This window comes from Pituophis catenifer, unplaced genomic scaffold (assembly GCF_029215685.1).
Source record: "Pituophis catenifer annectens isolate HBS135680 unplaced genomic scaffold, rPitCat1.0.hap2 SCAF_2, whole genome shotgun sequence".
NCBI classification, from domain to species: domain Eukaryota; kingdom Metazoa; phylum Chordata; class Lepidosauria; order Squamata; family Colubridae; genus Pituophis; species Pituophis catenifer.
In genome coordinates, this window is record NW_027256882.1 from 122407996 (window position 1) to 122423551 (window position 15556).

Genomic DNA, 15556 nt, shown 5'->3' on the forward strand with positions numbered 1-15556 from the left:
CCCTTTTAAATTTTGTCAGTATTTTATTAGAACTTTTTCATTTTTAGAAGAAACATAATCTGATCTCATGAACTTGCTACAAAAAGTTTAAATCCCTCATGGCCTCAACTATCAATCACATCAAGTTTCCAAAGATCATGTCAGCAATCTTGGACATTTTCAACTTATGATCATGCATGCTTAGCTTTTACAATTGTCAATTTATTTATTTATTTTTGGACTAGATTCCTTGTTTCTAAAAAGCCTTTTAGAGTATTATAATTGTTCTTCCTTTGGATTAATTGATAATTTAATTTTAAGAACCTGATAACTTACCTATGCCAGTTGTGGAAATGGCTGGTTAAAGTGACCAGAAAAAGAATTGAGTGACCTAATGGTAGACAACACTACTGATTCTCATAGGTGACTTAGAACTTGAAGCATGAGCATTTTTGTCCTCCAAGATGTCTCACTGGCTTTTATATAGTTGACAATGGTGACAATAGTTGGAATATCTATGAATGGTGAAAAATTGAGCGATTATATCAGAGTGGTTCTACTTCTTCTGGGACTCAGTATATAGGACCCAGTAGAAGTAGCAGAGTTCTGAACAATTAAGTTAAATTCAGCCCAGTTCATAATAGCAGTTTGCCATACCTGTAATCTATAACATTGAACAGATACCATCATTTCCCTAATATTGTGTCCTTTTCTTTGCACATTAAGAATTATATAGATTCTGAACATGAAGGTTTCACATAATTAAAGTGGCCAAGGATATAAACCATAACAAAATAAAAAATAATTCCACTGTGGATTTTTAATTTACTTGGTTAAACTACAGGTGGTCCTTGCTTACCAACTGTTACTTAATCAACTGCTTGAAGTTATTGTGCTGAGAAAAAAAGACGTACAACTTATCCTTAAGATTGTGGTGGTTGCAGCATCCTTGCAGTCATGATCACGATCACAGGATGGGTACTTGGTGACTAACCAGCATTTATGATGGTGGCAGTGTCCCACAGACACATGATTGCAATTTGTGATTTTCACAGCTGGCTTCCAACAAACCATGTCAGTGGCAAATCTGGCAAGAAATCACAAGTCCAGTCATATGACATTGCACAGAACAATTGCACAGGATTCTAATATAAGCTGGCTGTGGTTACATGATATTTCACTTTATGACCACATCACTTAGTGACGGAGTCGCTGATCCCAGTTACAGTTGGTAAGTGAGGACTACTTGTCTATTCAGGCTGGTAAACTTTTTAAATTTTGCTTACAACCTAATAAACTATGCTAAAAATAATAAGCAAATACAGTATATTTTAATAATTATGACTTGGCATTCTGTATGAACACATACTATATACTCTCATATTAAGAATCGGTCACTTTATGATTTGCAAAGAAATTGGGAAGGGTCTATAATTCTGTCTGATGCACTGTGTTTACAAAGAAATAAGAATGTAGACATTTAGTTCTATCATTTTAAAATCTACTTGGTGTCCTCATTCTCACAGCAGTTTATGATAGTAGTGTTAAAAACACTGGCAAAGTACAAAATAAATATTGAAAAATTTCCTGAAATAAAACATTCTCCAAGCATGATTAAAAGTATATTATAAAGGAGTTTGACACACTTTTCTAGTAGACTATTATACAATCTTAAAATTGACAGAAAAAAAATCTGATTTCAGAACTTGAGTAGAAATACTGAAACAGTGTTATTAAAAGCTAAGTAAATAAAAGTTTACGTTATTTACGTTTACGTTATTAGGTTGTATATAACTAGTGTGAACTGGTTTAAGTCATATTTCAGCATATTTTGTCAATCACTCTACAAATTTATTTATATACTACTAAAACTCTTGTGTCTGTAACCCTTAACTGGTTGAAACAATGCATCATAGGGAAAACCTTTTGAACCATGGTACCTCAAATGAGCTAACTTACAGAATGTGTCCAAAATCCTGGACCCATGACTACTGTACAAATCAAATTTTGCAAATTTTATAAAACATTTTATGACATAAACATCATAATAAAACATTTTATAACATAATACAAAATGTCATAAAATATTTCCTGAGGTCAGTTGTTGACGTTTGATTGTGCCATACAGTGCAACATGGGCTACTTTCAAGGCAGATGCATTTCTGAATACATCCCTTATTTTTTAATAACTTTTCAATTATATTAGTAGCTCTACTTCAACCATTGTTGAAGGCATTGAGGAATCTGGTAAGGAAATATCTCTGAAACAATGATGCAATGGGGAACGGGTTGTCTTAGTTATTTTTTTAAAAAAGCAGGCAATCTATAATTATTGTAAACAAGTTCCAGTCAATGCGGTTTTTTATGTACATTTTCTGAGGGGGGGCAGGTGCGCATGCGCGGGGTAGGCACGTGTGGGGGGGCAGGCATGCATGCGTGCGGGGGGGTGCATGCCGGGTGTGTGTGTGCATGCACAGGGGATTGGGCATGTGTGTTGGCCCTGTGCATGCATGCGCAGGATGTGTGTGCATGCATGTCCAGAGGCGTGTGCGGGGGCCCATGTGCGCATCACTGGGGGGTGGGTTAGGGTTAGGCACTAGGCAGTGCGCATCACTGGGGATGGGGCACGCGCATCGCATTTTGGGGGTTCAGCCGGGCTTTGGGAACTTGGTCCGGAAAAGGTTAGCCATCATTGTCCTAGCATGATACAGTTCTCCCCACCCCAAAAAATACCTAGGAATTGTTGTTTGGATTCTTGTGTTACTTTAACAGGAATTCCTGGTCTCCTGGGGAGAAAAAAATTATAGGCTCTGATATCAATAGAGAGCTGGATAAGATCCTAGAAACTTGTTAGTTTTGCCAAGCAGCCTCCTGTATTAATGTGCAGTCAAAGGGAGAATTTTCTGAGTACCTTTTCCACCCCAAAAGATGGCTTGTGAAATCTGGACACAAATGAGTTGGCATGGTCTCTTTGAATGAAAGATTAACTTTGAAACAAGATGGGTGGCAAGTAAATTTCATAATAAAAATAAAAGACTTTAAAATTTCTTGATATGACTTAACTGGCCAAGAGGCTGCTTGCAAGAAGTTTTTTGCTAGGCTCAGTTTTATATTTAGCTGAGAAGGATTCAGCTACCATGCTATCGACTTACGCCTTGGAACACAACCTACAGAACAGACCAAAAGGGAAGCCCCTTTATTTGCTGAGCTGAATTGCTTGAAAGGCTGAACTTTGAGTCTTAATCTCAACAGGAGCTTTTTTTCCTTCAGACTCAAATTTTCACACCAATCAGAAATGATCCATACTTAAATTTTGATCATAGGGAAGGAAGCTTATTGTGAACAAGTCTGTTGACTGAACATAGTCTTTGGGATTTGTTGTTTTGTGAAGAGGCATGGATGGGAATTTGCTGCTCGTAGAGGGTTGTCCACCTCTTCAAAGAAATTTCAATGATTTAGGGCCACATCATCCTATTAAGAAATCTAAAAGGGGTGTTCTTTTTTTTGAGGTGGAGATCCTGGATGCCAAGACCCGGGAAAAGCTGTGCTTCCTGGATAAGGTAAGTGTCCTAATCTCAGAAGAAGGATTTGAAGCTGAAGTTGACTTTTTGTCATTGCAGAGCTTTAGAATTGCTTTAGTCTTAAAAAAACATAGTATTGTATTTTTATCCTGAAAATTTACTAAAAACTGTCATAAATCAAAGCTTGAATAAAATATACATGAAGTCGGAACTTCAGTTAGCAAGTGAGATCTACATCTGCAGGACTTGTAGTAGCAATGTGAGATATTCAAGCACAGGAAATTATAGTCAATTGCAAAATATATCAATATTTGCTATCAAAAGGCAAATACGCATGTTGCAAAACTATACAAAGTATTTTTGTTTTGCAGTTGTGTGATACACTGTTTAACTCCAAGTTGTTCTATAATCATGACCACCTATCTCTGATCTGAATATGTTAATCATCTTTTAGGCTGTGTTTGATATCAAGATCTTTTAGCTCTAGAATTATGAGTACAATAAGCATGTGATATGGCCACCAGTAGAGTTTTTTAGTTTTTTGTTTAATGTTGGTGTGATATCTCCCTATGTAGATCCTAAGTAAAGAACAAACGCATGAACCCTAACTCCATGGAGATAGATTTGTATTATAAATGGAAGACAGAACTTTAAATCATTTGGAACAGTTTGATATCTTCAATCCCACTATTCTTACATAATAATTGCATTATCACTGAGTTAATGGTTAATTTCCCAGAAAAAAATAATAATTCTGGATCTGCACGTCTACCACTCTAACTAGACACACCTTCATATTTTGGATATGTCTGAACCCCCAAAATATGGAAGTTGTTTTGGTTTAGTTTAGATAATGAAATGAAACGCTATAATTATTTACAAATATATCTGGTTGGCTTGAGGAAACACAAATGAGTGGACTTCAGATTTTTTTGCTTGTTTAGAAAAGTACAATCCACAGAAAAGTTCCTAGTGGTCAGTTTTTCAATCTTTAAAGATTCTGGACTGCAAGGACCAGGGTGGATTTGATTTAAATCGAGTTGATTTAAATCACAATTTAAATCATGATTTAAATCACTAGTAAAAAGGTTTGATTTAAATCAACTCGATTTAAATCATAATTTTTAAAGAGCAACTGTCATCTGTGCTACTCCTTTGACCCACTGTTGACTCACCGATAGTCCCAGTGTTGCAGAATATACAGCCTCATGGTACATAACTAAGCTCCAGTTCATGCTGAATAAACTAAATTATTTATGTATCTTAAATAGAAAACTATCTTATGCTAGATTTTTACCCCAAAAGTTTTTTATTAAAATAAATTTGATAAAAATAAAAAAAAATCCGATTTAAATCAAAAAAATCCGATTTAAATTTTAAAAAATCGGATTTTTTTGATTTTTTTTAAAAAAATCATTGATTTTTATCCATCCTGGCAAGGACTCTTGTATAAAATAGCTATTAGTGCGTTTGCTCAAGAACTTTCTCAAAGGCACAGTACCAAAATTATCTGTAAGATCGATAAACTTTTCAGACACAAGTCTACTGGGTGGAATTTGTCATTGCAAAGAATGACAAATCCCATCCAAAAGTGCTAGCCAATCTGATTAAGGGGAGGATTTTGAACCCTTAATATGGTGACACCTTAGTTACAAATGACTCTCTGTATTTGCATTGTCAATCTTTTTTCTGCACAAAGTGGATCAGAGAATATTCTTTTTGAGATGCATGTTCTTTTGGATGAGATAAACTGGGAAGGTAGAAAACATGTTTTATGAGAAAGGAAAGGAAAAACAGATTTGGAGGCGAGCACCAAAGAGGGAAATTCACTTATTCTTTTTTTTGTCCCAAAGATTTACTAACCATGGCAGTTCAGTTTTGTATCAGCACTGAGTGACAGTAGCATCTTGCCCTTTTTCATTTTGATTCCTTTGGGTATTGTTAATCCTTTCAGACAAATGAGACTCTTGCATTGACTGTTGAGGAAGCAAAGATACTAAATATAGAGATGAGACTAAAGTAACATCCAAATAGTGGTAGTGGTCAACAAAGCATAATCCTAGTTTCTTCCACATTGTTGTATGCCATGTATGACATTTGGATCCTAGTCTTATGTCCCAATAACTGATTTCTTTACTAAAGTGCTACTGTCTTCCATAGCCATGCATTGACGTTACTTTACTATTTTGTAGAAGAGTAGCACAAATCATAAGATAACCTTTTTTCTGTGTGTGAATGTATGTATGGTTGCTAGGTAGAGATAATGATAAAAATTCTAAAAATATAAAAATGCAACTCAGAATTCCAGCACAACATTCCTACATTCATTTTATTATTAGTTTATTACAAGCATTTTAAGTCACTTTAATCAAGCAAATATAAGTAACTTACAAAAGGGATGTAGCAATAGATCAGCCACAGAAAAAAAAGACGAACATATTTAACAGCAAAAAAAGAATAAGCAGCATCAATACACATCTCAAGTCAGTATGTCATCAATTCCCAACTGCAAGAGCCCCTCTACGAGGGAGCTGGGCAGTTAGGAAATGCCATCAGTGTAATTTCCAAAACAGGATCCGCACAACATAAACTAAGTATGCATTCCACCCACTGATGTTAGTTATACCTATAAAATATGAAATACAGTGTCTAAAAATCGAAAAACTAACACAGATGTTTCAATCATGTACAAATCTGTATGGTCATTTCCTCTAAACCCATAATTTTGCCTCTCCAGCTGAATACTGTCCTTCGCAAAAGAATGCACTCAACTTCCTTTGTTTGTTTTCTATCTTTTTACAATAATGTCTTCTCCCATCAGTAAAATAAACTTCTTTTGACTACATTGTTTCCTTTTGTCTTCCACCCCTGGTTGGACTTCCATACAGGATTGGAATGACAGAATAAATGATTCGAATGAAAGTATAAATGCGCTCTGTTCACAATTATAGGTGGTGCCTGTTGTATGAGGACTATACCAACTTTCTCATTTTGCTTATTGATCATTACTTATATGGCACATTTTCACCACAGAAAACATGTATTTAAAAGGAATAGTATTCATTTAAGAAATCTTTACCAATATGCACCTAGCAGTGTTTCTAATGCCCACACTGCAATTAGGCAATCTTTTTCACAATCTTTGTACATACAAATTATGGTATTAATTTTACTATTTCACTTTTTGCACTGTATCCAAAGCATCCATAGTTCCTGTACTAAAAGTTTGAGTTGAATCAAAGAACTTTTACCTATTCTTCATTCATTTTCAATATTTTTTATCGTTGCTTCATTACTTGATTTCTTGAAAGAAATGTGGAGTATTTTTAGTAGCTTGGGGATGAATATGAGAAAAAATTAAAACCACCTAATATTCTTCTTCAAAATAACATAGGTGCCAATTGTTTCTTAGTTTTTCCTACCACTCTCTCCTTTCCCCCTCTTCTTTTCCCATGATCCAACTTTCAGTATACCCTGTCCCTTGTGCAACTTCCAGCTGCTCCACATGGATGAAAAAGTAAGGTAGCCAAGAGTTTAATTAATTAATACAATTTTATACCGTATATATATAAAACAAAATTGCATGACTTTTTTCCGCTGTTTATCCATCAGTCCCCAGCCTCGGGTTTCAATTGTATCTTTAAAATCTTTCATGTTTGTCATAGTAATATTTAAATATTTAACCTTCTCAATTTACTGTTTCTGAAGTATAAATCAATGTCACCCATTTTACAAAATTCTGTCCAAATTCTTATCTTCCAAAACTTTAAACAGAAAAGATTTTAAAATTGTTTCCTTTTTCCACCTTTGTATATATATTCACCTACAGACCATTCACATACATATATAATATATGCTGCATGCTTTTGTGCCTTGCAAAATCTGTTTAACATTTTAAAATGTCTTCTGTGCCATATAGCATAGTCACTTCAACCTGAAAATATGTTATTTCACTTTTATCATTTTGTTTTCTTTTTAAACTTGGAAATAAATCTGTAGGCTGAGGGGATTCTATCCCTCTCATATATCAGGATTAGGAGAGATAATACCAGGTAAAGATGTCGCAATGGAAGTAGAGATGGCAGCAGTAATTACCAAGCAGTTACACCCAAATCCAGAGAAGTTTTGGAAGAGAATTGAGATATTCATGGATTATACAGATTATAATACAGATTATACAGATTATACAGATATTATGGATAGTAATGAATAATATTAATATGCTCCAAAGTGGAAAGGTTCAATACTTCCCACAATGGAGGAATAGTGGAGGAACTTGCAGAAATGGCTAAATTGTCTTCTTTCATTAGAGAAAAGACAATATCTCAGCAACAATGTTGCTGAGTGGAAACCCCCTATAAACTTCTTGCATATAACAGAAAAAAATGAACTTCTGATCTATGGTTTTGGTGATTAGAAACCATTAGATAATAGAAAAGGAAAACTTCATTTTGTAAACATAGCGAGGCAGTTTTTTGTAATCATACAGGTAAATCTTTGACTTACAACTGCAATTAAGCCCAAAATTTCTGTTGCAAGTGAGATAGTTGTTAAGCAGGTTGTGCTACATTTTATGACCTTTCTTGCCACAGTTATTAAGTGAATAACTGCAGTTAAGTTAGTAACAAAGTTGTTAAGTGAATCTGGCTTCCCCATTGACTTTGCTTGTCAGAAGGTTTTCAAAAAGGGATCCACATGGCCCCAGGACACTGCAACCATCATAAACACATGCCAGTTGCCAAGCGTCCAAATTTGAGCACATGCCCATGGGGATGTTGCAATGGTCATAAGTGTGAAAAGTGATCAGAAGTCCCTTTTGTCAGTGTCGTTGTAGCCTTGAATGGTCATTAAACAAATGCTTGTAAGTTGAGGACTACCTGTACTTGTATTTGCTGCAAAGAAGTTTTTTTGTCTATTTATTTTTATCTTTTTTGCACTTTTGTCTTTGTCTTTGTCTTTTTCCTTTTCTTTCTTTATATTAGTTTTTGATAGTTTTTTCAGATTTTTTGGAAGAGTGCCTAGGTTTGCAGATGTTTTCCCAGCCTTTATTAACCATAGACATATTCATTTTTTTATTTGTTTTAATGCTTAGTCTTTGATCTTTAGGTCACACTGGCTAGGAGAGAGAAAGAGAGGGAGTGTGTGTGTGTGTGTGTGTGTGTGTGTGTGAGAGAGAGAGAGAGAGAGAGAGAGAGAGAGAGAGAGAGAGAGAGAGAGAGAGAGAGAGAGAGAGAGAGAGAGAGAGAGAGATTCAGCACACAGAAACAAATGCAGATTTACAAATTTTGTACTTCATTTTCTGAATGAAAACACCAAAGATACCTTCATGTTCACATGCATATCTTTCCTGGTGGGGCTAGGTTTGAACTCTTAAAGAATCAAGCAGGAAATACTCATTCCATGTTATAGCTTCCAAAAACTACAGTTCCCAGACATGTTTATAACGCCCAGCAAGAATTGATCAGTTTTTGAAGTTTAGCTAGCCCCACTTTGACACTTTTCTTATATCTTATATTCTTGTATCTTGTATTTTTTCCATCAATGAAAAATTCATATACAGTAGGAACCATTTACTGTTTTGAGAACTTTTCGTGTCTTCTTTGAACTGATGGTACTGTTATAATTATATACTGGCATTAATTAATGAATTGTGTATTAGTATATACTGATATGGCTATATGTACTCTGGGAAAAATAGGAGGTAGCAGTATTAGATATGTTCACCACCTCTAGTTAACCAAAACTTTTATATATATTAAAGGCACGATGAAAATATAATTAACATATTCGTGCTAAGTGTTTTTATTACATGAGAAGGCTCATAGTTGCGATAAATTTGCTTTGTTGCTTTATAAATTTTATGAGTGTGCTACTACACTGTAAAGAACTAACTAGCCTTCAAGTTACATTAGGCAGTCAGTATTGGTGACATCAGTGTTGATTTACGAAGTCAGTTTCAGTATCCTTTGACTATTGATTCATTTCATCCAAACCTATTCTGGACCACAGAAATAGCTTTCCAAGGTGGAAGAGAACCAGTTTACATTCACTTCTTATGTAAAAGGATTAAAATAGAGATGATGCAATGACCATACAAATAAAGCAACAAAGGTTACTAAGAAAGGGAGAGCAAAACATCTAACCACATTCTTGATATTGTGTTCTTACAAAAGTAATTGTGAACAACATAAAGGGATTAATACCTCTGCCAACAGATTCCTATTGACCAGACGCTAGGCGTGTGCAGTGCTTTGGATTTTCTTTGAAACTTGTGGGAACGTGAATGTGCCAGATGTTTGTAACTCATTAAAGGATTTTTCCCCTAGGATTGCATGGCTGTAATGGAGAAACGTCTGTAGCAGCCATGCAACCATAGAAAAAGTTGCAAGTGCATAGACAACTGTTGCATACATGCTTTTCAATATTCCAAAGACTTCGTCTGGATTGAATACAAACTTGCACCACCCTACTAGATGTAATAAGTTCTTGCCCGCAAGCCACTAGGCTGATAAGAATATAAAACTGTGTGACAGAAACACATTTCTAACTTGTTATCTCTAGCAGTGTTTCTCGGATGCTGGGAGGATATTGTTTCATCACAGCTTTTTTTTTATTTTCTAATTTTCTAATTGACTCATCTAGTATTATTTTGCTTAACACGCTGATATAAGCTGGTAGTATATTTCCAGTTTAGGCATAATTTGAATATGCACTTGTTATGACTGAGGCATTTTTATTGTTGTTGCCTGTTTGTCAGGTTAGAAAGCAGTTAAATCAGTGGTCTTACTTGATTATACAAGTATAATCACATATAATAAGTGTCCTTTGGTTTTCTGATTCCTCTTGTATGTTTCCTTTCAGGTAGAGCCCAATGCTACCATAACTGAAATCAAGAATCTCTTTACCAAGTCTCGTATGTATAGAAAAATACCACCTTTGTTTTTTATCATATCTTTGTGATTAGTTTCAATATAGAAAGCGAAGAGCACCTTAATTTATTAATAAAATTAGCTATTGAAAACTTTTTTTACATCACTTAAATGGTACATTTTTGAGAATATAATTATTTTTCTTTGATTAGATTAAAGATCAGTAGCTTCAGCTTATGAATTTATTTATTTTTTTGTCCCTTTTGTCCCTTTACGGCAGAGCTGCCAAATTCATGTCGTCACGTTGTCATCATGTGACGTATCGTGACTTTTTCCCCCTTTGCTAAAACAGGTGTGGGTGTGGCCAGCACATGCCACATCTGGCCTGCTGGCTGCGAGTTTGACACCCCTGCTTTATGGAGTTGAGAAAAAAAAATGTGTAGATTAACAGCATTTTCCCCCACATGCTGGTTTGTTTCTTGATCAGTTACTTTTACTTGCTGTGGAAGATAAAGCAATCTGAAGCAGACGAGAGGATCTAAGATTTGTTTGTGTTTTCATCAATTTTCTAGTGCTCTCCAGATCTTTTGGGCTTCAGCTGCCATATGGCCATGTAGGTTATCTGTCTAAACTTGTACAAAACTTTTAAAGAAATGGTAATAGCTATGAGTTAGTCATATACCCAACTACTTTTAAATAAGTCCTATTAGTCATGTGTATAGATTGTACTATTAGTATAAGACACTGTTCGGAAATTTTATATATTGACCCCAGAATGAGTAATTTTCTCTAATTTTTAAATTCTCTTTCTCATGAAAACTCTGGAGCAAATAATTTTTTGTCTACCTCCATATCTCTAGATTGCTCTTGAGTGCTGCCAACTGATGGCGCTAATGGTTCTGACTCATTATAAGAAAACTTATACTTTTCTTTCCTCAGACCCTCAATGGTATCCAGCCCGGCAGTCCCTGCGACTAGATCCCAGTAAGTTGCTGTGCTAAAATATCTCCTAATACTTGATTTCCTCTGTTAAGGATAATGTTTTTGGTAAAAAATATGGAAAAGAACCAAACAAAGGCTGGTACTTGCTTGAATGAGATTGTATTAGAGAATAACATTGGTGTGAACATTCTGTGGTTTGGGAATTCCCAAGAAGGGCCTCTTTGAAAGAAATCTTTACCTATCAATAGTTAATTGCTAATGGTTTGATTCATGAATAGAGTAAGAAGATAATTAAGCATCTTTCATCTTGGGTTACTGTGCATACGTTTGTCCTTTAGAATGTAAGGCTAACAATTTCTTCTCTGTTGTGTAGCTAAATAAGCAACTGTTGTGTTTGATGTTCAAGTCAAGATTCTGACTTCCCCAGAGTTTCAGTGTGATTTCTCTTTCTTCTAGAGGGAAAGTCTTTGAAGGATGAAGATATCCTTCAGAATTTGCCAGTTGGTACAACAGCAACATTGTATTTCCGGGACTTAGGCGCACAGATCAGCTGGGTGACTGTGAGTAGTATTTCAGTTCTCCTCAAGAAAGCACTTCCCTGTGAATTCGTTCTGCCTTTCTACATTCTGTTTTTGTTCTGTCAGGTATTTCTCACAGAGTATGCTGGGCCCCTCCTCATTTACCTGATGTTTTATTTCCGGGTTCCTTTCATTTATGGCTCAAGATATGACTTCACCTCCAGCAAGTACTCTGTTGTTCAGTGAGTATTTACAGGCCGTAATATCCAATTTATTGCTTACATTTAATTTAAACTGAAATGTTTTCCACTAAGTAAGCTGAAATCTTCTCCAAGGAAGGGCAACCCCAAACTTAATTTATCTTTCTTCCTTGCTAGAACTAGACATTTCCCTTCATATATCTTGCTCTTGTAAAGGAAAACTTCCTTGCATTCCAACTGACATTTTTAGAGTTGGCACAAAAGAATTGGTTGAATATTGAATTCCTTTTTGCAATTGGGTATTATTGAAGTATCACACAAGGATATAAAATTTTCCTCCATCAGACTAAAGGTACATTCTGTGTTATAAAATAGCCAGCTGGATGCATTTGGAAGCTCACAAATTTAGGTGGGAGTAACTGCTACCTTCTAATTACATACTCCTATAATCAGTATTTAAAACACACTGCTTTGATTCAGGAGGTAGTAAGATGCTATCTGTATTGGTAATCATTGATACTCATGGCACAATATAGGAGAATAAACCCATCAGGTCAAGATTCAGGAGTCCATTTGCATTTAAAAGACAAAAGCTACTCTTTTGAAGACAGCAAAGTCCACATTTTGGACAGAGAGGACTGCTGGTTGAGAGGTCAAAAAATTGAACAGCCCTCTCTCCAACAGAGGGGGAGGGATACAACATCATCTATCTCCAGTCTACAACACAGTCCTTTCAACATTTCCAAGAAGCCTCCAGACCCATTTGCACCACTTAGGTGACCCTGATGACACAGATAAACCTCCAGGTGGCCTCAACTATTTTCTAAAAGAATGCAAATGACTAGCTATCTGCAAGGAGTTCCCCACCATCCAGTCAGAGCTGAAGAAACTTCTCAGATGAGAAGTGAATATCTCCAAAGACAAACAAGAAAGTCCAGTTGCCTCTTGAAAAAGCACCTTTGGGACATCCATAACCTGAATGACTGAAAATCTCCATAGACATTTATCTATTTGGCACTCTGCATGGGACAGATAACTTTCCAAGAGAGTCATTTCAGTAGTCTTCAACATCTTGCCCAGCAACCTAAATTTGGTTTCCAGGCCTGCCTGCCTGCCTGCCTACTTTTTTTCACATTGTTAGCACTGACGTGCACCCCATCTACTGGTTCTAGTCCAGCATTACCTGTCAAGCTTATCTAGATAGCACATGATGTCTTCATCTTCACAGTGGGAGGACAAGTTACCATATGGTTGGCAAGCCTGTTCTACTTCTATTTGTCTAAGGATGATAGAAATATAATAATAGGATAGCTCAATAATAGAATAGAATAATTAATAGTAGAATAATAAGAATTCTTAATAATAACATTCTTCACTACCAGAAGCATGCTCCATGAGGCAATATATGTGTTCAGTCACAAAGAGTGGATTCATTCTTAAACTTTCTTTCCTCTTCCATGGGTGGAATGCCTCCTACCCTAAAAGAGTTTTATTTTTCTGTAATTAATGAGGAACCATGGTTAGGATGAGATTCACCATCACCCTTGAAGGCCTCTACTGCCACCCTCCCTGTCTCTCTTGGCTTCTCCAGTTCAGTTACTTGAAAATTGCCTTTCCCAGTGAGTTCCCATTGTTACTATGACATGGCCAAAACAATAAAAACCTTCACAGCATAAGGCAAGTATTTGAGAGGTCATCTCTCTCCAATTATATATATCCATCCCATCATATCCAGCAGGAGAAAAATGTTACAGATCCTGTCCACTAGGGAATCTCATTTGATAGGGCCCAGGAAGAGGACCTCTTCTGCCCCTTTAGAACATCATCCCCCAGAGATTAGATTTGCCCCAACCCAGCTAGCTTTATGTAAGGTCTAAAAGCAGACCTGGGCATTTCATGGCCCGCGGGCAGTCCCGGTCCAGCACGCAGCAGTGGCATCAGGTGGGACAGCAGCAATGGAAACAAGGTGGTGGGAGTGGGGCAGTGGTGGGGGTGGGGGTAGGGCAGTGACAGGTGGCAGGGCAGCAATGGCGGGAGTCGACGGCAGCCCCCCACAACAGTCCCAGTTTCTCATGTGACCCCTTGGAAAAATTAATTGTCCAGCCTGTCTTAAAGTCATGGTTGGGTCACCATTGAGAAGCAGGATTTGTTCCAAAGCTTATGCAGTGCTTGTGCTGGTTTGTTTGTTGATTGGTTATTTACATTTTTACCTCAACTGCTGATTATTTTTAAAAAATAATGTAAGTATTTTTTTTTATTGTTATACAATAGTATATACACTATATTATAGTGTATTGTTATTATATAACAATAGTTATACAATAGTAGTGCTTTTAACTGCTGTTAGCCACTTAGAGTCAGAAATTTGAGATCGGTGGTCATATAAATTTAAATAATAAATAGATTAACATTGGAAACATGGATATACCTTATCCTTTGGCTGAGAATAATCAAATACAGTAGAATAGTATCTGTATTTTTTTTTTGTAAGGTTGTGATTCTATTGTCAGCCATCTCTGTTTTCCTTTCTTTTCCTTTCTAGCCTGGCTTGCATTTGTCACTCTTTCCATTATGTCAAGCGCCTCCTCGAGACCCTTTTTGTCCACAGATTCTCCCATGGAACAATGCCTTTACGTAACATCTTCAAGGTAATGACATTTTCAAGGAACATAGCTATAGACTAAAAACTGCCCTCCTTTTCTGCTGGGTCTCTTTATGGAGCAATGAAACTGAGACAGTCGGCAAGTCCTTCTTTATATATACTGCTACTAATCTATTACATCTTTAATGTGATAGTTTTAATTCTTTCCTCAGAATTGCACTTACTATTGGGGCTTTGCAGCCTGGATGGCATATTACATCAATCACCCGTTGTATACACCACCTGGTAAGCTAAGAAAAGAATAAAATCAGTTGATTAAAGAAGTCCATTTAATTTCTAAGAAGCTGAATATTAAATGAAGTTAATGTTTCTTGTAATTAACCAGACGTGTGTCCTGGGATGGGGGTGGGGGGTGGGGAATCTCAGAATGGGCTTGCCTTAGAATAGATTCTGCCTAGTTAATATGCTTCTCACTGAATGAGTGCTAATAGACTTACATAATGGTGAACATAATGGAGCTGTACAGATTTCTTGCCTTGAGAAATGAAATAAATACATAATTTAGCAGAATTCCAGCTTTCTTTTTTTTATTTCTAAAGGCCCTTCAATTTAAAATACTAGCTTAAAAACATATAACTAATGACTGGTAAAATTCTTCAGATCAGAAGCAACAGTAAATATTTTTTGAAGTAGTAGAGCAAGATTTCCAGGAGATCAAAAAGCAAGTTCCTAGTGCCTCAAATAATTTCTTGAATGGAAAAATACCTAAGTGGATTCTTTAGTTCAGGGACAGGTCTATAATTTTTTCCCTATCTTTCCACCTGAGGATTCCTCAGATCAAGTAATTTCATGTAATCTAATTTCTCTAACTTTATTTTCTTTAAATTGGCTTCTATCACAAGGGTAGCCTCAGTCATTCTCCGTT

At 36.0% G+C, this 15556-nt stretch overlaps 1 protein-coding gene across 2 annotated transcripts in view; it reads left to right on the top strand.

The window, feature by feature from the left end:
* The window catches only part of TECR (trans-2,3-enoyl-CoA reductase), a 50405-nt gene that overhangs the window by 21266 nt on the left and 13583 nt on the right, over positions 1-15556 (top strand). The window contains exons 2-8 of one of the 2 annotated variants that reach the window (XM_070937414.1): positions 3489-3539; positions 10362-10413; positions 11309-11353; positions 11768-11871; positions 11956-12071; positions 14572-14677; positions 14844-14916. In XM_070937414.1, the coding sequence (XP_070793515.1) occupies positions 3489-3539; positions 10362-10413; positions 11309-11353; positions 11768-11871; positions 11956-12071; positions 14572-14677; positions 14844-14916 (547 nt within the window). Of the gene's footprint in view, positions 1-3374; positions 3540-10361; positions 10414-11308; positions 11354-11767; positions 11872-11955; positions 12072-14571; positions 14678-14843; positions 14917-15556 lie in introns of those variants that run through there. The other variant, XM_070937412.1, reaches the window with a different exon arrangement.